This window comes from Gobius niger (assembly GCF_951799975.1).
Source record: "Gobius niger genome assembly, chromosome: 9".
Classification (NCBI taxonomy): Eukaryota; Metazoa; Chordata; class Actinopteri; order Gobiiformes; family Gobiidae; genus Gobius; species Gobius niger.
The window spans coordinates 6,260,052-6,286,840 of NC_136860.1; the positions used below are offsets into that span (position 1 = coordinate 6,260,052).

The following is a 26,789-nucleotide window of genomic DNA, read 5'->3' on the forward strand; positions in this document are numbered from 1 at the left end:
TTTTTTTTCAAGACCATTTCCATTGTAGATTCTCACTGAAGATGAATGAACACATATGGAAATATGTTTTAAACAATAAAAGGTGAAATGTATTCTTCAAAATAGCTGCGTTTTGCTTTGATTACTGCTTTGCATTTGTCATTTTCTCAATGGGCGTTAAAATACAGTCACCAGAAATGGTTTTGACTGTATTTTGACCATTTCAGGGATGACCTTTTGAAGCTCATTGAGAAAATGCCAAGAATAAAGGGAAAGATATAAAACATATTTGAAGTTATTTGTGTTTCCTCCCTTATCCCATGTGATAATTCATACTGTAGTGCCTTCAATGAGAATCACATAATGTAAATAGTGCTGAAAAGAAAGAAAAGGCGATACATAAAAAGTGTTTCCAAACTTTTGACTAGTACTGTATGTCCTTTTGTTTGCATATATTAATTAGCCATGTGCTCCGGGTGAGTCAGGCCTTCAAAAGAACAGGGACGACGCTAATAGAACTACAATAGCATGTGTCTGTCACTGTGAAGGTTGTAATACTGCATCTACTGTGGTTCTTAAAGTGGCTTCGAATGCTGGAAATACATGTTTATGTCCCAACCCTGTGCAACTCGCCTCAACACCGGCCGAGCTCGTATTTCGGACGTGACGAATCGTCACATTTATCTTTATGAAATGATTTAAAATATATTATTTTATTTATTTTTTCTACTAAAATCCTATATTATTATATTATAAAAAGAATAGACACGGTGAGTATCAAAGACGCTAACATCCGACATGACGAACGTTCCGGCCAATAGGATCGCAGGCTGCCAACAGAGGCACTTTCTTTGGGGGTGCCAGCGGCTCCCTCAGGTGTAGATGACTGTTGTGTCCTTGAGCAAGACACTTCACCCACTCGGTCTGTGTGAATGGTTGTTACTTATATTTAGCTTTGGCTATTGTAACTATGAACTCTTGTTTGATGACCTGATCTCCATTCGCCCCCAGTTTTCAGCCCTTCGCCACATTGGGCCAGATGGTCACATGGTCACAGCTCGGTCCCTCACCGGCCTGTGGGAGAGCTCAGTGAACTTACAGTGTTTATACAATCTACAGTGTTACAGACAGGCACAGGCGAGAGAGAGAGAGGGGAGGATGTCGTCATGGTGACAGCGGCTGTTGTCTCCGTGGCTACAGTTGTTGTTGTTTGGACGGTGCGACGGAGGCCAGAAGCTCGCTGTAAATTTCCCGGCGGACTTCCTGCGCCACACTCTGCCGGATCTGGACCAGGAGGAAAAACAAGTCAGCACGGGACAGCAGTGTGGACCAGCCTAGGCTACGTTCACCTGGCAACACGACATTCTGGAGAGAGGCTGCGTAGCTATGGTGACTGTCAAACGGCTTTATCAAGGTGGTTCTTGGTAGAGCTGGGTTGGAAAAAAAGTTTTAGGTACTACCGGTATCAAAAAAATGAAAGTATCGAAAAAAACTTTTTTTTTCTTCCAAATTTCCCCCCTATTTTGGCCCCACTTTTACAATATTAATCCTTAAAGGGACTCTACGGAGTTTAAAAATGATGTATTTTCCTCCCCCTACATGTTCCAGCCATGTCCTAATGTGTAGAATGAGCCCAGACGTGTTCACCACAACTGCCTCTAAAATCCTGCACTGTCTCTGAAAAAGCTCTTACTTCGGTTCAAAATGCTGTCCTGCGCGAGCTTAATATAGAAGCTGCAGTTATGCCTATGACCAGAGGTGGCAGTAGTGAGTATAAAATAACCAACTTGCATCCAGTCCCTTTAATTTTGCAACAATTTCTTCCAATTTCCCCCCATTTTTCCACACATTTCTTGACATTAGAGATGAACCTGATATTGTACATTTGCAAAGCTTCCAGACATTATTGTTCTGTCTTCTGGTTCTAGACGACAAATATTTTAGCATAAATATTGGAGAAAATTTGTTCAGGTATTGGTTTTGAAAACCAAGTATTGTTACAGGGCCAACACGGAGAATGTGGAATCTGGCAGTAACACTCCAACAGAGACAAAATAAGGACGACAGCCCCGTGATTGAAGCGCTATGAACCAGAGAAGCTTAACATTGATGAAATGAGCTGTATTGTTCGTGATTTATGCCACACGTGCCCAATGCATTAGAGAGTATCTTGCTTTGGTGTTAAGGTCTTCATGTGCAATGCAAACTTGAATCTGTCAGGCACGGATTTGGCATCACTTTTCTGTCATGTCAGTGGCAGGTTACAGAGCACTGCACAAAACAGCAGGGTGTGGGAAAAAAAGAACACGCCTCTAGACTCAGATACAAAACTGGTGGAATATAGACCGAATATTTTAAGAATTCATTAGTATAATGTCAACAAAAAGAAAGATATTAAGAAGGAAGTGAGATGAGCAGATAAGCACAGACAGGCCTGTAAAAACCCTGAGCTTACCCTGAGGAAACCACTTTCCTCCTGTGCCTTTCTCTCACTCTGCTATGAGCGGACCATTTAACTCCGCCCCTTACCCTTGAGTCTCCATGGAGACGGTTGGCAATCACAGCAGAGGCATGAAGACGATAAAACTAAAACACTTTAAAAAACTCCATGGCTTATTAAGAGGTTTTACTTTTGAGAGCAGACGAGGAATAACTAAAACAGAAATAACAGTTTTTAAATAAAGGGTTATGTTTTCTTAATGGGCCTAATTGTAGCTACATTATGAAATATTAATGAGCAGTAATGAAAGTTTATTTCAAATAAAATCGATTAAAATATTAAAATCGTAATCGTCCAAACTGAGTATTTATACATTTTGGGCAGAACTGTGAACTGTTACACTGATTTCTTGTCACAAAATAAATGGCTAATTATCAGTATCATTATCGGTTATCGGTTCAAATTTCCATTATCGCGCATCACTTGTACCCAGCCCCAGTTATTGGTTTATATCTCTGTAATTATGGGGCTTCTCCAGATAAGCAAAAACTGGCACACACTTCAAGGTCTTCTCTTGGACTGAAGTCACGTTGACCTTTCGCCAAAGCCCTGCCCCCTTCCTAAATGTTAGCTAGCTCTGTCCTGAAGTGGAGTGTAGCTCATGTCATCAGGGCTGAAGGGTTTGTTAGTGACTGTTTACCGGCGCGATATCCTCCAGATCGAGGCTTTTTGATTATTTGATAGGGGCAGACACAGAAACATCGACAAACTGGAATGTTTTTGTGTCTGATGTATGCATTCTAGTGCTTATAGCAGAAGCTCATTTGCAGAACTTGACCCTCGATGGGCTTTTATAAAGTGCAGTGGAGGAGGAATACCTCTGAAATATGCAATGAAGAGGACGCTACAACTATCGAGGCTGAAGCACAGGGCTCATGTGAAATTATAGACAATCCCTGGAGCTCCTTAAATCTCTTAACCCCCACCTGAACCCAGCACTCCAGTTTGGCTTTAACCAAATCTCGAAGCTTCTTGAAAAAACGCATCAATATAGCAACAAAAACGTATCAAGAAGTGACCAAAAAAATCGACGAAAGCGCAAAGAAAGTAACAAAAGACCAGCACAAAAACAACACAAAAACATCGCAAGGAAAAAGATCTGTTTAGGTTAGTCTTTCAAATGAGGCGTTGCTCCTTTAGATTCGGTTAAAGTTAAAGTGGGGGGTAAGAAGTTTAGAATATAATTTTAGATTATGCCTATTCATCCTGGTAAAGATGAGAAATTAAAGTTCTTCAGTGTGAAAAAAGTCAATGATCTCTTTTTCCCAATGTGACTGAAGTGTCAGACTGAAGACCACGCTAAGCCGTCCATGTGTGAACACGGCTTGTGCTTTGGAGTAAATGAAGCCAAAGTTTGTACCTCTCTGATGAGCTGCTGCAGGTTGTCTACGCTGGGCGTGGCGGCGGCCTCTTGGCTCCGCCCCTGTTCTGTAGGCGTGTCCTCATTGCCATGTGACCCCTGGTCCTCTGATGGGCGGAAGGGCGGGGTCTCTCTGCCGGGCCGAGGAGGAGGGGCGGGCGTCAAGCTGACCGACGTGCGGTAAAGTCCCGCCCCCGAAGTGGGAGTCCGCCTGATTGGACTGGAGCAGCAGGACGACGCAGGGGAGCTGCTGTTGCTATGGTAGCTGAGCTCTGATTGGAGGAGGAGCTGCTCCCTCAGGAGGTCCGACACCTGCACACGGCACAGAGGAGAGTTCATATCCATGTTCATTCAGTGAAGGTTACATCTGTCTGAAGACTTTTAATGAAAATAACATTTCAAAAGCTTTTAATGCCTTTGCTGAGCTGAAGGAGTCCTGTTGAGCCTGGCCTGGGAAAACTGGGGCCTAAAAGATGTTTAAAGAGGCCACAGAAAATAACAAATACAGTGCCTCTCGAAAGTATTCAGTACTCAGCGGCAGGGCTTCACAGCTCCTCCAGAGGTATCTTGGGGAACTTGGTTGTATTTCTGACCTGTCCTCTCCTTGTTCGGTTTGATAGTTTAGGTGAATGACCGTGTCTTGGTAAGTCTGCAGTGGTGCTTTACTCTTTCCATTTCTGAATGATGGATTGAACAGTTGCTCCAGGAGATGTTTAAATCTTGGGAAATCTTTGTATAACTTAACGCTGCTTCAAACTTCTCCACAGCTTTATCCCTGACCTCTCTGGTGCTCCTTGGCCTTCATGATGTTGTTTAGTGACCGATACACTCCGACCATAGCTCTGAGGGCCTAAAAGAACAGCTGAAATTATACTGAGAGTAGACTACACACAGGTGCCTCTATTTAATGGTTAGGCCAAGGAGTGAACATTCTGGAGTCATTAGAAATGTTTTAAAGGCAATTTAATGCACTCAGAAAATGCTGTATGAATACTTATGCACGCCCCACTTTTCACTTTTATATTTTTTGAAAAATAACGGAATCATGTATCATTTTGCTTTCACTTCACAGTTGTCTGTTGCTTGTGTGTGAACATTCAGTAAAAAAATCAAAATAAAATCTGAGCCGCGCGAAGGGGCGTGTCTGAGAAACTTTTTCCCCACGGACCTCGCGGACACGTCAAGTATAATCCAACCTTAAGAATGCTAGCTACGGTAAAAGACTGTCAACAATGTAGATTTGTTTTTTGGTGAATATTTTACTTTATTTCTCATGGTGGCCTGTAGGGGGCGAGAAGTGTGAAGCTTCAACAAGGACCGGGAGTTGTTCTTCCACGGTCTTCAGCCCAATCTGCAGAGGGACTCCCATCAGCCCAGGATCCATCTATATCTGTCTGTCTATGGGAGTGGTTCTCTTCTTCTGCAGTTCTCCCTGAGGTTTCTCTTTTCTCCCACTGGGTTTTCCAGTTTGTCCTTGCCATGTCGGAGAGTCTAAGGACCGTTTGCAGATGATGTTATCCTGTTGGCCCGGATGTCAGATCAGGACTTTCAGGGAGCAGTAGGGCAGCCCCATGGCTCATCTCTCTAACGACAGAAGGGTATCTCCAGGGTAACTCCAGAGTATGTCCAAAAAAAAAAAAAAGGAAGTCTCTAGCCTAATGCTCATTCCAGCCACGAGGGGGCAGCTTAAATAAAAAAAAAAGGAACGATTTCCACACGTGTCCAGCAGAGGGCACTGATACAATAAGAGATCAGGATATGAACAACACATTATATACTGTAGCCACGTGGCAAATGGACAGTCTGCCCCTGGGCGGCTGTGGCTTCGATAACAGCTTACCACGACCGAGTGTGGAGTCAATGAATAATAACTACTGTGTAGCACTTTGAGAAACTTGTGACACTGGCTTATCAAGTGCAATACAAGCGTGAGCCGTTGTTATTGATTAGGCTACAGTCAAGTTGGGGCTTTGACCAAATCACAGCTCATTATTATTCATTTATTGGAAAAAGATTTTCTCTATAGTATTTTCCTGTTTACAGTATATGTGGCCCACAACCCAACATGGAAGCTGAATTTCGGCCCACGACCCAAAATGAGTTAGACACCCATGTGCTAGATAGTTGGCCCGGAAGGGACGGTCTAGTGTGAAATCTGACATGACACATATTTGGCGTAGGAACAGGGTTTGGTGATGTATATATTCAGAGAAACCAACACATACATTTATCAAACATCAAAGCAGACTATGTGTGTGTGTGTGTGTGTGTGTGTGTGTGTGTGTGTGTGTGTGTGCGTGTGCGTGTGTGTGTGTTAGTGTGTGTGACTGACCGGCTCCATGGCTCTCAGGGCAGACGCAGACGACAGGTTGTCTTCACTGAAGCCCTGTTGAAGACCCTAAAAACACAGTGAAACACTTAATGTGACAGTGTGCCTGCAGCTAGAACTGCACAGTCACTGAATGAAAGTAGAGGGTGGGGGCTTGGGGACTTCCTTTTTCCAAAAGGGTGTGATGATGTAAAGGAGGGTCACAGTGGAGTTTTGAAACGTGTACCATTTCTGCTTTCATTTTCAAACAAAAGGAAGTTCCCATGCCCCGCCCTGTGTGTAGATGAGATGGGCAGTTGGCAGGTTTGTCTTTGTCTAACCATGAAGACAGTGTGTGCAGGGGGGTCAGGTGTGTTGTGTGTGTCAGGTATGTCATATGTTGTACCGTGTGTTCAGGGGGGGTGAGGTCCAGCAGCCTCTCCTCCAGCTGCTGCTCCAGCTCCTGTAGCTCCTCTCTGACGGCTGTGCGCAGACGCTGCAACTGCTCCACCTCCAGCCTGAAAGGACGGCAACACTTACAAGACCTGACCACCAGGAGGCAACGCTCAAGGATTTAAGAGGGATGAGTTCATGATGCGCTTACTTTTTACTAATGATTTTTTTTTTTAAACAACTCGGGAGGAGATTTTACTTCTACAAATTACTGCTTCATTCCATAACAATGCCCATTTCAGGGGAACAACAAATCAAAATAGTTGCTAATCAGTTTCTGTTGCAATAGTTTGATTGAGATACAGACTAGCGAGGCCATAATTTGCATCTCTGACTGGGTGCATAACGTTGGAATCAACTTTAGTCCCCTTTGTCCCATGCCACGCTCTTGACGGGCAAGCGCAAAGACCAGACAGGTACGTATCAACTCGTCTACGATCAGGTAAGAACATATCTCAGTATGGAAAAACGGTGGCCTGGGGAGCAGTTACAGAGTGGGGATTATACCTGTCGCTGGGACTCAAGTGTCTGTAGACCTGGGCCTGCTCCCTCACTATGGACAGCTCCAGCTCCATCATCTGACAGCGGAAGGAGTTCAGACTGCGGCGCTTCAGCAGCAGCTCCGACACGCTCTGAAACAAAAGAACCCAGCTCATGGAGGGTATTCACTCCACTCATTTTCATTCCAGAACACATCCCCTGACCATTGGAATAGGTTCTGTACATGGAAAGGGGCATGGCTACTGTAGTTCTGGCTCACTCCCTGTTCTTGTTTTATTCCTATGAGGAAAAAACATGTTTCAAACTTTATATAGGATGTAAGTCTTGAAGCTAAAGGCTAATGCAAATATTGATGCATAAAATATTTGCACAATCTGATCTCCTTTGCATCAGCGTGGCTTTTATATTAGATTCTTTTAATTAGAAAAAAGGAAAGAGTTCCACACGTGTCCAGCAGAGGGCACTGACAAAATAAGAGCTCAGGATATGACCAACACATTACATAGCCACTTGGTGAATGGACAGTCTGCCCCAGGGCGGTTGTGGCTTCAATAACAGCTTACCACCACCGAGTGTGGAGTGAATGAATAATGACTATGTAGAAACTTGTGACACAGGCTTGTAAAGTGCAAAAAAGTGTAAGCCGGTGTTATTAATGAAGCTAAAGTCAAGTTGAAGCTTTGACCAAATCCCAGCTTATTCCTTTATTTGAAAAAAAAATCTCTATTTTATGCGGCCCGCAACCCGCCGTGGGAGCTGAATTTCGGCCCGCGACCCAAAATGAGTTTGACACCCCTGCCTTATATGGTCATGTTCGAAGCAGCCAGAGGGAACTTTCTCCACTGTTACTTTAACAAATGCTGAATTATGAATATATCGTTCTACTGAATAAAGATACATAGATATGGAGAGGAGCAAAGTGGTTCTACTGGACAATCATCTGTGAAAAAAAACAAACAATCATAATGACCCGATTTTGCCTTGACTTAAAAATTCAGTTAAAAATGTGTTTGTAGTCCGCAAGGAAACAGCTAGAAACAGTAAAAAATTGTGATTCCCATATCCTTCCCCCTGGGCCAGGCCACGCCCCGCTGTATGACGAGCTGCCGTCTGTATCGACATTATAGCCACTATATTACCATGCCTTCTTTTAATTATTATCAGAACCCCCAAGAGTCTGGACTTAGTTCAAAGTTGACACACTTGGATTAGCGTGAAATAGTTTGGTTTTAGTTTCGCTAATTTTGCTATTCAATTTTCCCTGACATCGCACATCTTTAGATAAAAATCGCTTTTCATCCGCCCCATCCAAAAAAACAACTTTGACAATTACTCGACTCTAAAACTTCAGATGAAAACAGTTTTTCTGTCTGTAGCAATAATAAAGTTGTCAGGAGGTATCGCAGTTGTTAGCTTAGCCTAAAACAACATCTTAGCGATGCCACTCCTGCTTCTGTTGCCATGCTGTGACATCATCTGCATACCCTCTCTACCTCAGAGTCATGTTCAAATCCAGCTTACCTGAGGAGAGGCTGGTACAGCTGGCCGCCCGGACAAAACATCTGCAGCTCCGGCCCCATACTGAAAACAGACATGAGATCAGGACTGCATTTACTGAAGACCCCAGACTGTCCCCGCCCGTCTCCCCATACTGTCCCCTCACCTGTCCCCACCCGTGTCCCCTCTCCTGTCCCAGACTACTGTCCCCTCACCTGTCCCCGCCCGTGTCTCCTCTCCTGTCCCAGACTACTGTCCCCGCCCGTGTCCCCATACTGTCCCCGCCCGTGTCCCTATACTGTCCCAGACTACTGTCCCCTCTCCTGTCCCCGCCCGTGTCCCCTCTCCTGTCCCAGACTACTGTCCCCTCTCCTGTCCCCGCCCGTGTCCCTATACTGTCCCCTCACCTGTCCCCGCCCGTGTCCCCATACTGTCCCCGCCCGTGTCCCTATACTGTCCCAGACTACTGTCCCCTCTCCTGTCCCCGCCCGTGTCCCCTCTCCTGTCCCAGACTACTGTCCCCTCTCCTGTCCCCGCCCGTGTCCCTATACTGTCCCCTCACCTGTCCCCGCCCGTGTCCCCATACTGTCCCCGCCCGTGTCCCCATACTGTCCCCTCACCTGTCCCCGCCCGTGTCCCCATACTGTCCCCTCACCTGTCCATGCCCGTGTCCCCTCTCCTGTCCCAGGCTACTGTCCCACCCGTGTCTCATCACCTGTCCCAGACTACTTTCCCCTCACCTGTCCCAGACTACTGTCCCTGCCTGTGTCCCCTCACCTGTCCCAGACTACTGTCCCTGCCTGTGTCCCCTCACCTGTCCCAGACTACTGTCCCTGCCTGTGTCCCCTCACCTGTCCCAGACTACTGTCCCCGCCCGTGTCTCATCACCTGTCCCAGACTACTTTCCCCTCACCTGTCCCCAGACAGTCCCCTCACCTTTCCCCGCCCGTGTCTCATCACCTGTCCCAGACTACTGTTCCCTCACCTGTCCCAGACTACGGTCCCTGCCTGTGTCCCCTCACCTGTCCCCTCACCTGTCCCAGACCGTGTCCCCTCACCTGTCCCAGACCATGTCCCCTCACCTGTCCCAGACCATGTCCCCTCACCTGTCGCAGAACGTGTCTCCTCACCTGTCCCAGACCGTGTCCCCTCACCTGTCCCAGACCATGTCCCCTCACCTGTCCCAGACCATGTCCCCTCACCTGTCGCAGAACGTGTCTCCTCACCTGTCCTAGACCATGTCCCCTCACCTGTCCCAGACCATGTCCCCTCACCTGTCCCAGACCATGTCCCCTCACCTGTCCCAGACCGTGCAGCGTCCCTCTAATCTCCTGGAGGACCCTGCGCAGCTGCATCTCTGAGCTGGAGGCGGGATGAGGAGGAAGCGCCTCGGGGGAGAACATGGGCGCTCCGTACAGAGATGCTGAGGGTGGGCCGAGGTGGAACCCAGGCTGAGGGGGAGGACCTTCGGGTATGAACGGGTAAGGTTGGGGTCCCGTGTGAGGGAGATGGGTGTAGCTGGCGTACCGGGACATGGAGGGGGACGGCGTACCGTGGTGTGGCAGACTCGAATATGGTGAGAAGTTAGCAGCGCCCTGGGCAGGCATAGGGGCGGAGTGCAAGTTGGAGTGCGATCCCCCAAACCACGGGTGACGAGCGCCGTGGGGATAGTTCATGGCGGGATGGAGCTCTGGTCTGTGGGTGTAGCCGGAGTGTTGGGGCATGCTGTGATAGGGGGGTTGGACCGGGCTCTGCGGGAAGAACAGATTGGGAAAGCTGGCGTACGGGCTTACATGAGGATACGCATGCGGCGGTGGCGGAGGGTACGATACCGGTGGGGGGTGTTGGTACAAATTCTGTTGGGGGTTAGTAAAAAGCTCCGGGACGCTTTGTGTGCTCCACGAACAAGAGGGGCTCCCCGTTTGCCAATCTGGAGAGGGGCTGGAACAAACTGACCGGGATGAGGTCAACAAGTGGCGCGGGATGGCTCTGGAAGGGGCTTCCGGATGAGGCCGCGCTCCATGGCAGGCACTTTGGCCATCCGTTTCGTCCCGGGGCGGCTTGTGGACGTGTTGCGGAGGAGTACAGGACGCTTTACCCCGCCCTAGCTGGATTCGGACTGAAGACACAACGGTGGAGGGCAGGGAGGAGGATCTCTGAATGGGGACACAGCGTAGCCTGCCTCCTCCTCCTCCTCCTGGGGCTTTCTGGTGGAGTTTGGCACGGTTTAGAGCGCTAAGCACCGGAGACGGGGGAGGGAGGTATGACTCCGAACTGTCCGAAAATAAATCTGGGGACTCTGAAGACCGGGGACGGAAGATTTCCAGGTCCGGGGATTGGGATCGGGATCGGTTGTCTTCTAAGGTAGTGTCGCTAAATGGAGTCCCGGGTGCCTCTGGAGTGTCTTCTAAAATCATAAGTTGTCCTTCTTCCGTCTCGGATTTTGGAACGTCGATCGTCCCCTCCGCCCAGTCCGTGGGAGAGGCGCTTCGCTGTTCAGGTAGGCTGCTCCTGTTTTGGGCAACGATAGTAGAGTTAGGCTGTCATGATGGCAAATTTTAAGTTCGATATATTGAGGCAGAAAAATATTGCGATGAACGATAGTATTGAGTCTAACATATACATATACTGACTCTGAAGCATAAAAATGACACACAATTTGCTTCAATAAAAAATGTACAAAAAATGGCAATAAATATTGAGCTCAAAATGTATTGTTTCTTTTATTTATTTAACGATGAATCAATATAGTGAATATTGTGATTTAGTGATGCATTGAAGTTAGGTGTTTTTTTCTGGTTTAGAAATGGGTTTATCCTCATCCTAATGCATCTAAACTTAAACTTAATTTACTCGATATTTAGTTACTTTTTACATATGGTTTGATGCTTAGAATAATCCAATTCTAAGCAACAAATCTAGAATTGGATTAAGGTTGGATGACTTCTTCAATTGACTTCTTCAACGGGCCAAAGATATTTGTATTGATCTGGATGATTTCTTCATGAAGTAATAATAATGCTGAATAATATTTGTCAAGTGAAAGTTCTGTGTAAACGTCATTTACGAGCACACACCTGTTGTTTTTGGGCAGCTGATGTGCACTGTACTGGGGGATGATGTCCGTAATGTCCCGATGGGGTGCGTCCCATTCCTGTCCCGTTCTGTCTCCAGTGTCCCATGTGTCCTGTGCGTCCCCAGTGAACAGTGTGAAAGCCGGCTGGTCAGCAGCGAGCGGCGTGACCACGTCCTGCGAGGGGTGAGACGTCACGGTGGTCTCGCTGTCACAGGAGTCGCTGCTCTCCTGAACCTGCAACGTTCAGGAAGTCAAAACTCGAGGAATTCAAAATCGAACTTCCACAGAGGTTTAATGTTGGGGCGACGAAGGCTAATCAGGTTATCAGGAAATCAGGAAATCAGGAAATCAGGTAATCAGGTAATCAGGATATCAGGATATCAGGATATCAGGATATCAGGATATCAGGATATCAGGATATCAGGTAATCAGGAAATCAGGAAAAAAGGAAATCAGGTAATCAGGATGTCAGGATATCAGGATATCAGGATATCAGGTAATCAGGTAATCAGGAAAAAAGGAAATCAGGTAATCAGGATATCAGGATATCAGGATATCAGGATATCAGGATATCAGGATATCAGGAAATCAGGATATCAGGTAATCGGGAAATCAGGTAATCGGGAAATCAGGTAATCAGGATATCAGGAAATCAGGAAATCAGGAAACTACTGCCCCGAACGCCCACACTGCATATCAAACCACAGGAACTCCCAAAGGCTCAAAATGAGGCGAGATGCTTTTTAATCTTAGAAAAAAAAATAGTGTCATAATAGAAATTAAAACGTGCCGGAAAAGCAACTACAATGCAATGAAAAAGGCAAAAAATAAATAAATAAAAAATAAATAAATACAAAACAGACGGAAACACGACAAAAAGGCTTCAATAAAGTGACAAAAAAGTTATGAAAAAGGGACGAAAACGACAAAAAAAAAGCAACTGTAAAAGCAATGAAAAAAACCAAACCGTCAAAACACACTCAACAAAAAAAACCCGCAAAAACACTTAAAAAATGTGAAAACGCACGGCAACAACGCCATAAAAAATGTTTACATCAGTTTTGCAAGTGTTAGCTTTCAAATGAAGCAGTAGGATGAGCAGTAGGATGGAGCAGTAGGATGGAGCAGTAGGATGGAGCAGTAGGATGAAGCAGTAGGATGAAGCAGTAGGATGGAGCAGTAGGATGGAGCAGTAGGATGAAGCAGTAGGATGAAGCATTAGGATGGAGCAGTAGGATGGAGCATTAGGATGAAGCAGTAGGATGAAGCAGTAGGATGAAGCAGTAGGATGAAGGATGAAGCATTAGGATGAAGCATTAGGATGAAGCATTAGGATGAAGCATTAGGATGAAGCATTAGGATGAAGCATTAGGATGGAGCAGTAGGATGGAGCAGTAGGATGAAGCAGTAGGATGAAGCTTTAGGATGAAGCACTAGGATGGAGCAGTAGGATGGAGCAGTAGGATGAAGCAGTAGGATGAAGCTTTAGGATGAAGCATTAGGATGGAGCAGCAGGATGAAGCATTAGGATGGAGCAGTAGGATGAAGCAGTAGGATGAAGCATTAGGATGAAGCTTTAGGATGGAGCAGTAGGATGAAGCAGTAGGATGGAGCAGTAGGATGAAGCAGTAGGATGAAGCAGTAGGATGAAGCATTAGGATGAAGCTTTAGGATGAAGCATTAGGATGGAGCATTAGGATGGAGCAGTAGGATGAAGCATTAGGATGAAGCTTTAGGATGGAGCAGTAGGATGAAGCAGTAGGATGGAGCAGTAGGATGAAGCAGTAGGATGAAGCAGTAGGATGAAGCAGTAGGATGGAGCAGTAGGATGGAGCAGTAGGATGAAGCAGTAGGATGAAGCAGTAGGATGAAGCAGTAGGATGAAGCAGTAGGATGGAGCAGTAGGATGAAGCAGTAGGATGAAGCAGTAGGATGAAGCAGTAGAATGGAGCAGTAGGATGAAGCAGTAGGATGGAGCAGTAGGATGAGCATTAGGATGAAGCAGTAGGATGAAGCAGTAGGATGAAGCAGTAGGATGAAGCAGTAGGATGGAGCAGTAGGATGGAGCAGTAGGATGAAGCAGTAGGATGGAGCAGTAGGAAAGAGTGTGAACCTTTAGGGACAGGCAGGAGTCGGAGGAAGGCTCCTCTGCGAAGCCGCTGCTGTCAGACTGCTGGCTCACGGTGCGGGACAGGTCTGAGGAAAAAACAGACTCGGGTCACACTCTGCACATTTCAGGGACACTTTCAAACCACATTTCTACAGGAAGTTGCGACAGTTATGACAGTTAAGACTTGATAGAAACTTTGTTATTGAACGTAACTGACTTTTACAAATAAAAGAATATCTTATTGCCATTTTACGGGTTGTTTCATGGTCATTTGTTCCATGGTCTGACGCGACTCTTGCCTTATCAGAAACAGACCTGGAGTATTAGACCACTTCATTCACAGTTCTGAGCAATCATCAGATAATCTTGATAAGTTTGGTTGTTTCCTCTACTGCTGTTGTGCTCTGCTCTGCACTTCCTGGTTTATATTTATAGATAGATACTGTGTACATGTAAATACTTTATTGTCAGATCTGAGGATCTGAAATTTGTTTTGCAAAGTTCAGCAGCTCCGTATCAACACAAATACAAGGACACCATACAGATGCGGGACATTTCACGACATCAAACAAATGTTTGTGATTTTATGAGTAAAGCGTACTGCATTTTGGTAAAGCCTGAAACTTAGCTCCACATTTCTAGAGCTCATGTTCCAACATTAGATCAGTTCTGAGCAGCCTGGCAGTCACAAAACCACACTGTACCATAAACTGTTATTCCCACTGTCCCTTTGCTCCAGGCAAACTCTTTACAAGCACCGTGTTTCAGGGTTAATGTCCTACAGTGGTGGAGCCAGAGCGGTGTGTTTCTGTACCTGTGTTTCTGGAGCTGCGCAGTGGAAGCACGTCATCCTCACTGATGTGGATCTGTCATCAAACACAAACTGTTTTTACAACTGGAATAGCTTTCAGTTTTTGCTACAATTCAAGGCGAAACACTGCAGGTGAAAAAACAGTTTAAATGTTAAGGTTTTTATTCATATAAATTTGTGCTTTGGATTTTGCCCGATTTCACTCCAAAATGGCACCGCTCTATCGAGTGTCCCAAGTGTATCCATTCACAAATAACGACATGTTTAGCACGTGACGCACGGGGATCCCCTGACAAAACTTTTTTTTGTAAATCACAGATTATTTTTATAATCGCAGATTATCCATCAGTGACAACAACAGAAAAAAACGCCCAGCTCTATCTTCCTTTTGATTTACAGCAATCCTTGCTGTATATGTCCAAATCAAGGTAACAAATTGCATAATTCCCAATAAAGCTGTTCAATTGTTCAGAAATAGCCATAACAAAAAGCAAATGCATGACTTCATCGTAACTAACAGAATAGAAACTGAAAGTGCGCTGTGCACACACGTGAATCAGCTGTTCAGCGAGTCCCTGCACTTAAGATAAACATTTCCTTTACTCATCAGAACATGAAGCAGGGCAGCAGAAGTTTTGATAACATAAAACCTAGCCTAGACTAGATTGTGTCCTAATAATAATGAATAATACAATGGTAATAGTTATTATTATATAGTAATGATTATAAAGTAGTAAAATGTACTGTTGTTTTGTATCATTCAGATCGATACATTTTTAATGCAAAAGTGTTGAAGCTTTTTTTTTTTTTTTTTAGTTCAAAGATTAAAATGAACACATTGAGTGCCAAAAACACTCCCAGTTTTTCGCTCCCATGCGTTGAGTGCCAAACACATGTTTTCTTTTATTACAAAACTAGACACACTTTTTCTTTTGCTAAATATTTTCTTTCGACAGTTAAAAAAAAGTCCAAATTAAACAAAAAAATTCTACAGCTTCTAAACAAATCCTCTATTAGAGACATCCAGGCTCACCTGCCCCCTGCTGGCCAGCCCTCACACCTGCCCAAGCAAACCAAGCTGCACGGCCTGATGACATCATCACAAAGCGCTGTTTGTTTATGTCGGACCAAAGCATGTGTCAGTAGAACGTGAAATGTGACGGAAGCAGAAACAATCAGCCCAGCGGCACGAAATAATACGAGTTTGCGTTTGTGAGATCTGCTCCTCTGAGGAGTTTTAGACTTTCCTGCAACAACCAGCCCTGGGCAAAGGACATAGAGGCTTCTAAACCACTGTTCTTTCAGCAAAAGGTGAGCACTTATCAGTAGTGTCATCTCAAGTACTACGTATAAAAAACGATTATATTATTAAATACAACAGTTCATCACACGGCGTTGGTCGTTCGGGCGATCAGCCGCACTCACACTAACCGCGCAGGACGGACTTTCTGCGCTTTGGATGGACAAGCGGGAGGGCATCCTTAATAATCGTTTTTTCTCGATTATGCCATTTTTGTAATCGTCTAGTGTAATAATTGAAATCGTAAATGAATTTAGATTCATTGCACAGCCCTACCTCCTCGATGTCAAAGGAGTCGGCGTTCTCCGTGCGCAGCAGAGCGAGCTGAGGGTGCGCAGCCCTGTCCGCTGTTGACGTCCCGTTGGCTGATTTCTCCACCTCCCTTTGCTCCACATCTGTCCCGCCATTGGCCATCAGCTGTGCGTGTTCTGCGTCGCGATTGGCCAACTGTTCCGAATCTTCCGTGCTGTGATCGGCCGCCTGGTCCGCCTCCTCTGTCCTGCCATTGGTCGTCACGTCCAAACCTCCTGCGTCGTGACTGGCTGTTGGCTCCATCTCACCTGGGCTGTGATTGGTCCCCTGTTCTACATTCCCCACGCTGTCAGTGGTCATCTCTACCTCCTCTGCTCTCCGATTGGCTGGTCCTGGGCTCTGTACAATTCTATAAAGTAAACAAAGAAATATGTCAAAAAGGGCCTGTGTTTGACCTGTTTTAAACATAAAAAATACTGGATCATGACATCGGCCAATCAGATCGTCACTTTCTTGAAAGTGGCTTGGATATTATTTGTGTCTATGTAGGAAACTGGGGAGTGAAAAAGAGCGAGGTCCTCCTTGCAAACGAGATGCTACATCTTGTTTATTTGGTTAGAACAGTGCATGTTAATGAAGATACATGTGACTCATGCATGTAAACACGCCACGCCAGATTGTAGCCTTGAGCTAATTTGCATCAGTCGTCCTCACACTCGCACTCTCAAACACACTCTGACTCACTGCAACAAAAACACAGCGTATTGTACATGTGTTTTTAGTGGAAGGGGAAACCGGAGAACCCGGAGGACACCTACGCAGGCATGGGGAGAACATGCAAACTCCACACACAAAGGCCCCATTCCAGGTGGCACCATGCCGCGATTGAATGACACAAGCATTTTCCACGACAATCAAAAGAACAGTTCAGAAGTGTAAAACATATTCAGCGACTGGAATCCATATTACTCGGTGAAAGTCATGTTTTACACTATACTACATTTATTTGTGAATAACATTTTATTGACTTATTCCCTTGACTTTACTGAAAGTTGTTCCAGTTCCAGCGTGTGTTGCTAACTTCTCTGTCCCTTTAAGTCCTCCTCATGTTCCCCATCAAAACGAACTCTGCTGCCTCCCTCGCCTCGTGCTTTTATTTCAGCGTCAGAGCATCGGCTGCATGTAATTGCTGCTCTGCAAAGCCGTGCGATGGACTGGGATAGGGCTGAGGTTGGAGGTTTACCTAGGCCACGGGAGGTGGAGCAACGAACAAGAAAACCGAGGCATTTCCACCACATTCCAAATAGTTTCTGGTACTGCCGAGTCTCACCTTTGCGGGCTGTCCTGGTCACATTCACTCTCGCTGCTGCTCTCCTCGGACACGGTGGACAGGGCTGTGGTGTCCATCTTCAATTTGGGTCTGGGCGCCTCCTCTGCCTGTGTGCGGCTGTTTGCCTCTGATGGAGCGTTAGCAGGTGAGGTAATATGTGTGCTCATCTCTATGTTAGCCTGTCCGTTAGCCTGTCCGTTAGCGTGCGTGTTAGCCTGTTCACTAGCATGCGTGTTAGCGTGTGTGCTAGCCGGAATGTTAGCCTGTGTGCAGTCTGTTGTGGAGTTGGCGGAGCCGGTCATGCTGGTGCTGGCCAGCAAGTTGTGTTTACTGATGGTTTTCTTAAGCAGTTTGGCTGCGTTCAGTGCAGGGGTGCTCTTCTTCAAAGGCGGAGGATCTGTGGCCTCTCCATCTCCTCCTGGACACAGTGAAACAGGTGAACTATTTTAATGACAACAAAGTACCATCAAGTTGATGTACCAACATTATTTCATCAATCCTGCTGACATTTGTTAAAAAGTGCACAGTCAAATGATCTAGCTGCTGATGCCTCTGGAGTCTCCCGAACATCAAGGTGTAAGCAAGGCAACTTTATACTTATTACTTTTTCCCCTCGCTCGCAGCGTCTGCATCACGCGCAGCCATGCTGGAAGTGAAATGTTAACAAAAGGCGCGTCGACGCACAAAAAACGGCGTTGACGTATTTACGTAATCGATGACGTCGACGTGGTCGACGCGTCGTTGCAGCCTTACTAGAAATATATCCCAAACTGCACTCAAAAGATATAAAACTTTGGGAGCTCATGCTGTAACTACTATACTATACTTAGAAGCAACGTAAACGGTGCATTTATGTGTAAAAAGTCACATTAATCTCACCTTTAATCTCCCTGCCTCACTGGCATCTGCTGCTGTGCGTGTGCTGTCCATACATCCATATAATCCAAATAAAGCGGTAGATCCATCATCGTCCCTGTTCTCAAATGTCCTCTGGACATTGTCTCTGACTTGTCTCTGTTTCACCGTAATGTAAACACGAGCCATGTGCTTTATTGTGAAATGCTCAGGTTTGCAGTGACGGCTCAGGACCAACCCAACACCTGAACGCAATTTCACATTGTACCATGACAAAAAAACACTTAACTAACTTACTGACTGCTCACCTTCACCCCACCTACACCCACAAACCAAGTAAAGTAGTGATTGCACAGCCGATCAGCACTCACCCGTCTCCCTGGATGTGATGCGGTGCAGCGGCTGGCCCGACACTTGGCTATACAGCTGGAAGAACTCATTGGCCACAGTGGTCAGCACCTCGATCTGACGGAAGCGACCTGTAAAATAAAAATAATGAAATAAAATTATTCAAATAAAATAAACACCAACATTTAGAGAATCACAGTGCATGGTGGACATTTAAAGACCTAGGGAACTTTAGAATCAAGCTAACGGTAGGTCCCCAAACCGCAGACAGGGCTGAAGTCCGGCGATAGACTCAGGTCTGTCTGTTCATACTCCGATCAGAACATTGAGGTCAGCTAACAAATTTCTGTTAGACATACCAAGGTCACGAATGTCGACCAGAGACCGGACTTTTGCCGTTGCGGCTCCGATGCTTTGGAACAAAATATCGGGGACAAAATATCGAATGGGAATTGGAGCGCAATGCAATACCAAGTATCGATACTTTATCAAGTCTTGCAATACTTTCAATACTTGTGTTTGGAGGCATTTTTTATCATACAGTTTTATTTCCAGTAACAGTTACAGCACATTGGTTACATTTTGTGTTAATGCACTGTTCAATCTAAACAAAATGTCAAATGGCATTTGGTTCATAAACATTGAACACATGACTTTTTACCCATTTTAAGATGAACATATCACTTGTTATAATTACTTACTGTAGTGCAATATGTATCGGATCGGCCCCTGGGTATTGTGATATATTGTGGCAAAGGTGTAGTCCTTGTTTATATACCTTGCAGATTGGGCTGAAGTCCGGCAATAGATAGACCCGGGGCTGATGGGAGTCCGTCTGCAGATAGTGCTGAAGACAGACTATAGATAGACCCGGGGCTGATGGGAGTCCGTCTGCAGATAGTGCTGAAGACAGACTATAGATAGACCCGGGGCTGATGGGAGTCCGTCTGCAGATTGGGCTGGAGACAACTAGAGCTTCTGAACTGTGTGTGTGAACTAGTGTGAAGTCCAGAACAGACATGTCCAGCAGAGACAGGTCCAGGGGTGACCATAGTGACAGAAAGGATGCTTTATTTCAGTCCAGTTTTAGTCTGAATAAGCTTAATGTTTACTCTATCAGCCGTTAATATCAGTGTCCAACCACCCCCTGTCCCTCGTGATCATGAGCAGTTAGCTACCTGGGCTCATGTGCCAATGTTTGACAGTTTTTAAGCCAGACAGAGACAGGAAAAAGAAAACGGTCGTCCACAGTCCAAACATCTGTCAGTCCGTTATGTTCCACAGCGTCAAACCACTCAAAATACATCCTGTGTGACGTACCAGTGCAGAGAAGGCAAGCGCCCCGATACACTGAGCCCAGGAGAGGTGAAGGGGGAATGGAGACACAATTAAAACCTGGTGAGAGCAATCCAGTCGACGATACAGTGGGCAAAAATATGAAATCGCAAAAGTTGTAGTTATCCAAGAAATGATGTCCTACGCATATGACAAAGTATCTGGTCTCCATGACGTCTTACGTATAAAAGCAAATAACCCTGTAGTTTAAGTGAAGCACTTTACAAACTTGTTCTGAAATGCATGTGAATCTAGTCATTTTAGTGTCTTCTCTCCGAAATTACGTTTTGGACAACATTTTTGGTAGAAATGATGTCTCATGCTCCCTGAACCACTCTTTCACAATGCAAGGTGTTGTCATCTTGGAAGAAATCCATGAATGGAATTACTTAGTACTAAATAGTGGGATGATACACTTTTGTCACGAGCCGATGCGTATCGTGATTCAGTAAGTAATTATATTAAGTTATGTATTTACCTTAAAATGTGTAAAAAGAAATAAGTCATGTGTGTCAAAAGTGTTAAGATGAAAAGTGCATCAACACAAAATGTAACAAAGTGCTGTGTAACTGTTAAAGGAAAACAAAGGATAAAAACAGCTCCAAACACAAGTATTGAAAGTACTTGATAAAGTATCGATCTTTGGTATTGTAGCAAACAGTATTGCCATCTGATCTGATATTTTGTCCCAGCCCTGCTAAATAGAGACACACTTGGAAGAATGGCCATTCTCTGACCTCTCTGCGGGCTCCAGCCGGTGGCTTACATCTTCCTCATGGAAAACCGGCCGAGTCAGACCTGAGTGATTTTGCAATACAGTGTTCCCTCGTTTATCGCGGGGGTTACGTTCTAAAAATAACCCGCAATAGGCGAAATCTGCAAAATAGTCAGCTTTATGTTTTATAATTATTATGTTTTTAAGGCTGTAAAACCCCCCACCACTCACTTTATACACTTTCCTCACTATTTTATTTTTTTATTAAAAATATAAATAAACAAAAATGTGTAAAGTTGGGTTTTTGCTTAGAATATTTACATTTGTGAATATAAAAATTGGACAAAAGGATAAGTAAATTAACAAATGTCTTCATTCTTTTGCTTTCTGAAGAAACAAAAAACAATATTTTCCCATTTCATTGCAAAGTGCTTGTGTAGATATACAATTATAAAACTGCAGAAGTCCTTCCAGAATTTCTTGGGGTAAGAACATGTCCAAAAAAATGTTGTGATGTCTCTGGATGATCTCCATAAAAACAGCAGTTCACACCAATGTCCCTTATTAATTTAGTCATAAAAGAATTCACTGGATAATATTTATGGATGATTTTGTACTTTGTTATCAGAAATTTGTTGGGAAGTGTCCATACATTTTTCCATGAAATATTACCTACAAATTGGGTCCAGTATGAGACAACATGAGGAGGAGATAAAAGCTCTTTCTGGAAAAAAGCACAAATATTCTTTGTGATGTATAAAACATATTTTTCCTATTTGAGAATTTAGTGCATTGGGGAGAGAAACAGATGCTTGTAAATGCACGTCTATACTTTTCTCACTAGTTCACACAGGTTCTTCCTTATGCCTGGAGTTCACTGTGTGATTTTTTTTGTCTAATAAGATTTTTAGATTACAGACGTGGGGATGGTAACATCTCCTCTCATCTCTGCTATGTGATGGTTCAAAGTAAGAGACAATAGCAGCCATGAACGGAGAAAGCGGAAAAGAGCAGGGAAAGTCGGAGTCAGACCCGCTCATGCTCGGCCTGTGCTGGTGGTCACTCTGTCAGTGTCCCATCAACACATCAGCACACACTGCCAAAGATCCTCTCTGCAGTGAGAGGATGTCTCACTCTACGACTGAAACAGGAGGCAGAACACAATGTGAACCACGTTATAGCGAGGGACCACTGTATATTGTGGCTTCTTGTGACATGGATACTGCGTCACCTCGTATTACTGCAGTAACAACCAGTTGGCGATAGCCTATATTGTACAACACTCTAAAATGTAACTTTCCCAAAGCCAACGCAGGCAGTGCTCTCCAAGTGAGCCCTGCATCAGTGAGCTGGGATGTTTACATGCATAAGCGTCAGGTCCAGGTGGCAGGAACAAACAGGGCTTTGTCCCTTGTTACCGTGGAGACACTTTGGCAGTGATCGGACAAACGAACCCCTGAGACAACCCTTCTGCGTTTGCATTGTGCACACCTCAGTCTGCGGAGGATAAGAAACTGGCTTATACATTTCAGCGGCCGATACTATGAAACCTGGAAGAGTGAGAGGCCGTTTCTCAATTCTCAGAGTGCAGACTTCGTACTTGTGAACTCCTGGGTACAGACTTGTGGGTACAGACTCGGAGAACGGACTTGAGGGGTTCAGGAGTGTGGACTCGGCTTTTTCAGCGTTTGGAACGACTGAACTCGATGACATCACAGGAAGTAGCTCCTGAACACAGGGCTGTGAGCTTTTATAACATTAAATCACCTCATATGAAATTAAAAGGGTGACACAGCAGTCGAAGTGGAAATATGTTTTTAAAGACATAAATTATACACTTTTGCAATAAACAAAAATATTTTTTTTACATTTTAGACAATTTCACATTATTTTTTACAATTCTAGCCTATAAATAAGGCGTTATGTGGAAAGTCATTACAAAATTTGATGTGCCCCCTTAATAAAACAATGTAAAAGTAAAATGCATTTGTCCTCAATGACCTGTTCATGACGTTAAGACTTTAAATGAAACTGTTGCTGATCGTGAGAAAATGACAGCATGTTCAAAGTTGTTTCAACACATTTGCTCAGAAAACCATCTTGAGCAGGAGACACGTCTCTGAGGATAAAAGACTCTTAAACCGGTCACATCTCCACATTTATTTACATGCGCACGATCAGCTGTAGTTCAGCTGGAGCGGCTCGGTGCGCGCGGGGGAGGGGCCACAGGTGGGGGCTCGCGGTGAGCCACGTGCTCAAAACGAAACGGATTGTGGCAAATATAGCTGGCGGAGAATGCACAAGTCTACTCTGATGCATCCTCGGTAAAACGGGCGGAGCAAGTTCTCATCCGGGGATTTACAGCGAACTTGCTGAGAAGCGAACTTTGAATTGGAACAGGCCGCGGGCCGCGCGTGATGACGTTTCACGAGTCCACGAGCACAGAAGTCCACACAAGTACACAGATTGAGAAACGGCCAGAGTCTGTGGATAATCACCTTTGACAAGGATGCATTAAAGTACCAAGACACATGGAGGCGCTGTTACGTGTTCATTCTCATCCTCATCCTCATCCTCATCCACACACACAGACACGTAACAGCATCAGTCAGCAGGCAGGGGGCGACACTCACTGGTCAAGGCGTAGTTGGGGTTCTCCACCTCCCGTCTCTGCAGCTGCGCTCCCAGGAACACCTGCAGCACACCGCACAAAACGTTTGAGTCACTGTAAAATATATATTAATCCAAGATTGTCTACAATGGGATTGGCAGGGTTAGGTCCAGAGCATTGACACAGGTTTATTCCTGATATTTAGAAGCACATAAACAGGGAGTAACAGAGAGCACAATCCCTGTGTTTTCACATATACTGTAAATAGCTTATTCAAAACCTAAAAAGATCCCAAATCTCCCCTGAAAAAAATCTTTTAACTGATATTTAAAAAAAAAACTACATTTGAATCTGGGTCTATTATTTAGATTTTATCTGAAAATATTAGCAAAATTGGCCAAACATAAAATGACAGAAAACTTGCAATACATTTTTTCTCATATTTATATCAGTAATGTACAGCAAAAGTTTCAAATTGATCTCTCTATATTATTATTTTATCACCTTAATTTAACCTGTACAGCAAAATGTCAGCGAGAAATAGAGCAAGTACCTTGAAGTCGATGCCGCGAGCGCAGGATGAGCCGTTGAAGAAGCGCGACGGGACCTTGGAGGCCAGGTCAGGCTCCTCCCGACCAAAGCCCAGGTTCAGCAGGATCTCCTCAGGGTCCTCCTCGTACAGGTCCAGAAGCTCAGAGACACTGCACACACAAACACCATCATTATGTATTTGTAAGATGTGCTCTAAATGTTTTCTAGCCTCTTATTCCCCACTTTAACCAACACAACATTTTCTCCAGTTCCGCTTTACCCAAATCTAACAGCTTCTTGACTGGAGCTTACAGCCGATCAGTGGTGTGTCTCGGGGGCCTGAGCCACCCCGTATCCTGACTGGGCCCAGGGGGCTGAGGAAGCATGAGGAAGAATTTTTGTGGCAGTGTGTCCTCATTAGCACTAATCACTGATTGTTAAGACTGTAGCTTCTTTATAGAAATAAAGGATACTAATGCTACAATGAACATTACTATTACTAAGCAAAAAAAATAATGCTGACTGGCACTTTGTAAATAACAAAATCCACCCCATTTTGTTGCGGTGTTAGCATTAGTTAGTGGTGGCACAGCTTGGATTTTGGTTGGTTGATCCAGTGGAGATTTTACCTCATTATTTTATTTATTTTAGTTTATTTGAACTGGGACAATGCGCATTAATTAACATCACTGTAAATGTGCCAGTTTTAGCTCTAAAGTTAGTTTTCAACTGTAGTCCCTGGACAAGATGTAGATTCCCAGCAGTAAACAATATACAACAATAACAATCATTATTAACCTGTAAAATGATCAAACTCATTAGTATAATCTCTCTAACATTCGGCACAAACACTACACCATGGGCAAAAACACACAGAATGACACTGGCAGCAACAGCACAAAAGCCGCAACAAATACAGCCGCAAAACGGCGATTATCGGCCCTCGCCAACAGCCGTGCTCAAAGCAAGGGGGCGGTATTGCTACTGCCTTTATGTTTGTTTGTTTTTCAAATTTTTTCCCCGAGGGTCTTAGTTTTAAGATTTTTGGAATGCGTTAATGTGCCCTCTCGGTATCTGACAAAGTTTTTGTCAGAAAAAAAAAAGTTTTTTGACAATGCTGAGCATTGTTGGTTGACATAACACAGAGAAAAATGTGTATGAATTTGTATCACACTATATCTGCAAACTGAAGCATTTTTTTAACATTTTACTTAGAGTTGAAAATCCACAAACGTAAAGTACTTTGGATAACCTTTGGTTCCTCACTTCTCTAGATCTTCTTCACCAGGTTTTCCTTGGAAGAGATAGAATAAGTGCATGTCGCTGAATTATTTTTCCATCAGAATAAAATGGGACGTTCTGGTCATCGCTACGGCAACACCATGAAAAATACGGCATGGGTGTGATTCACTTCTCTGATCGCAACGACCAAATAGAATTTTGTGCCAAATGATTTAAATTTTCGTAAAACTAAAATCTGTACTCACCATATAATTCCTATTGGGGGCGCTATCATGCCCAATTTGAATTTTGCCAAACGAAAGTGTTAAGGACTGTGACTTTAACAACTGATAAAAAAAATGATCAAAATCGGGCTTCATATGTGCGAATGGGAGCCATTTATTGTTTGCGAAAAATTGCTAAATATTTCGTACTTCGGATTTGAACATCTTTTTGAAAGGCCTTAATGTATCAACACTGCGTATGTGAGAGGGGATAGAGTTCCAGAGCTGGACTGCTCTCACGAATATCAAATGGCATACGTTCCAAACTTTAATTCATTTTTAATTTGGTATTCCTCACTTAACGTTGTGCTGCTTCAAAACCACAAAACCAGAAAAATGCTATAAGTAATGGAAAATATGAGCGGTCCTGGTGCCACCCCAGAAAAACCAAGTGCCATCCCCAGAAAAAAATGTCTGGACACACCACTGCAGCCAACAGGCCTGTGCAACGCCTCATTTGAAAGCTAAGATCTACAAAACGGAGCTGAGATTTTTCCCCTGTGTGTCGCCGTGTTGTCGTCACATTTTCCTTGGATTCTTTGTTTTTCTCAGGTTTTTGTCGCTTTTTTGTAATCATTTTGTTTTTATTGCGTTTTCATAGCATTTTGGACATTATCTCAAACACATATTTACCACCGTCTTACACTACTAGCGCCTTTCTACCTTCATAGTTGTCTTTTAGCTGTTTCTTTCCTCCAGTATTTGCCTTGGCTCCTCTGAGTAATTCCATAAACCCCTACAAAAGGCAGCATTCGTCCACAATGTATTCATCACAGCTGACAAAACCTTTCATCGCTGTTCTGTTTTCCCTTCAGTAATGTGTATTCCAGCATGTGCATCCATGTGAACAGCGGTCACAACCACTGCAGCCCATTATTAAGTGGAAACCATCGCCTGTACTGAGTAGAGAAGCCAAGTACTTTGACCGAAATAGAAGCGTATTATGTGGAAGCATGGCTTTGGTTGGTTAGAAAGTGCAATGTTGATTCAAAACAGCCGAAACAAAGTATCCAGTAGTTTTATCCACATAGGGCTGCAAAATTCAAGTTTACCATGGGAATTAAGAGGAATTTATGGGCTTGTAAAAAAAAACAGGGAATTTACAAACCTAAAGGTTGTTTCTTTACAGACAGATATAAACAAATTAGATCAATCACAGACAGGAAAAAATATCTTTGCCATGTCTGAACTCCCCAATAATGATACCTTAGGACTCCCCCCCTGGATGAGAATGGAACCCGGGGATGACAGGACTCACCTGGACACGGTGCTGCTCTTGCCGGACCCGGTGGAGTTCATGCTCTGGGCGCGCTCCTGGAACTGAGTCCTCTTCTGGTTAGCCGCGAGACTGAAGCTACAACACACATACGCTGCGTGAGCGACCCCTTCAGGCCAGAGAGGACACCGCGCAC

General features: G+C 44.5%; 1 protein-coding gene across 2 annotated transcripts; it reads right to left on the bottom strand.

Moving 5' to 3' along the window:
* Nucleotides 1-1,028: 1,028 nt before the first annotated feature.
* LOC306967712 (protein ITPRID2-like) lies at nucleotides 1,029-26,776 on the bottom strand. Of its 2 annotated transcripts, XM_079562844.1 has the most exons (17): nucleotides 26,636-26,776; nucleotides 23,895-24,042; nucleotides 23,364-23,424; nucleotides 18,704-18,811; nucleotides 17,478-17,895; nucleotides 16,172-16,556; nucleotides 14,599-14,650; nucleotides 13,788-13,870; nucleotides 11,676-11,908; nucleotides 10,431-11,109; nucleotides 9,897-10,349; nucleotides 8,623-8,682; nucleotides 7,108-7,232; nucleotides 6,554-6,665; nucleotides 6,172-6,237; nucleotides 3,840-4,151; nucleotides 1,029-1,263 (listed from the first exon to the last, which is right to left on the bottom strand). In XM_079562844.1, the coding sequence occupies exons 1-17, from the start codon at nucleotides 26,674-26,676 to the stop codon at nucleotides 1,174-1,176; spliced, it is 3,426 nt and encodes a 1,141-aa protein (XP_079418970.1). In that variant the 5' UTR covers nucleotides 26,677-26,776; the 3' UTR covers nucleotides 1,029-1,173. The 2 variants fall into 2 exon arrangements, with proteins under 2 accessions (XP_079418970.1, XP_079418969.1); XM_079562843.1 differs by having other exon boundaries at nucleotides 9,897-11,109.
* Nucleotides 26,777-26,789: the final 13 nt, after the last annotated feature.

What these genes read in the sequence shown, in the direction of transcription:
- LOC306967712 (XM_079562843.1), bottom strand. Translation starts at nt 26,676, where the DNA reads ATGAACTCCACCGGGTCCGGCAAGAGCAGCACCGTGTCCAG. An exon ending in CTCGCGGCATCGACTTCAAG is followed by an intron (nt 23,425 to 23,894) that starts GTACTTGCTCTA and finishes GGTGTGCTGCAG; the next exon opens with GTGTTCCTGGGAGCGCAGCT. An exon ending in CAGCTGCCCAAAAACAACAG is followed by an intron (nt 11,110 to 11,675) that starts GTGTGTGCTCGT and finishes TGCCCAAAACAG; the next exon opens with GAGCAGCCTACCTGAACAGC.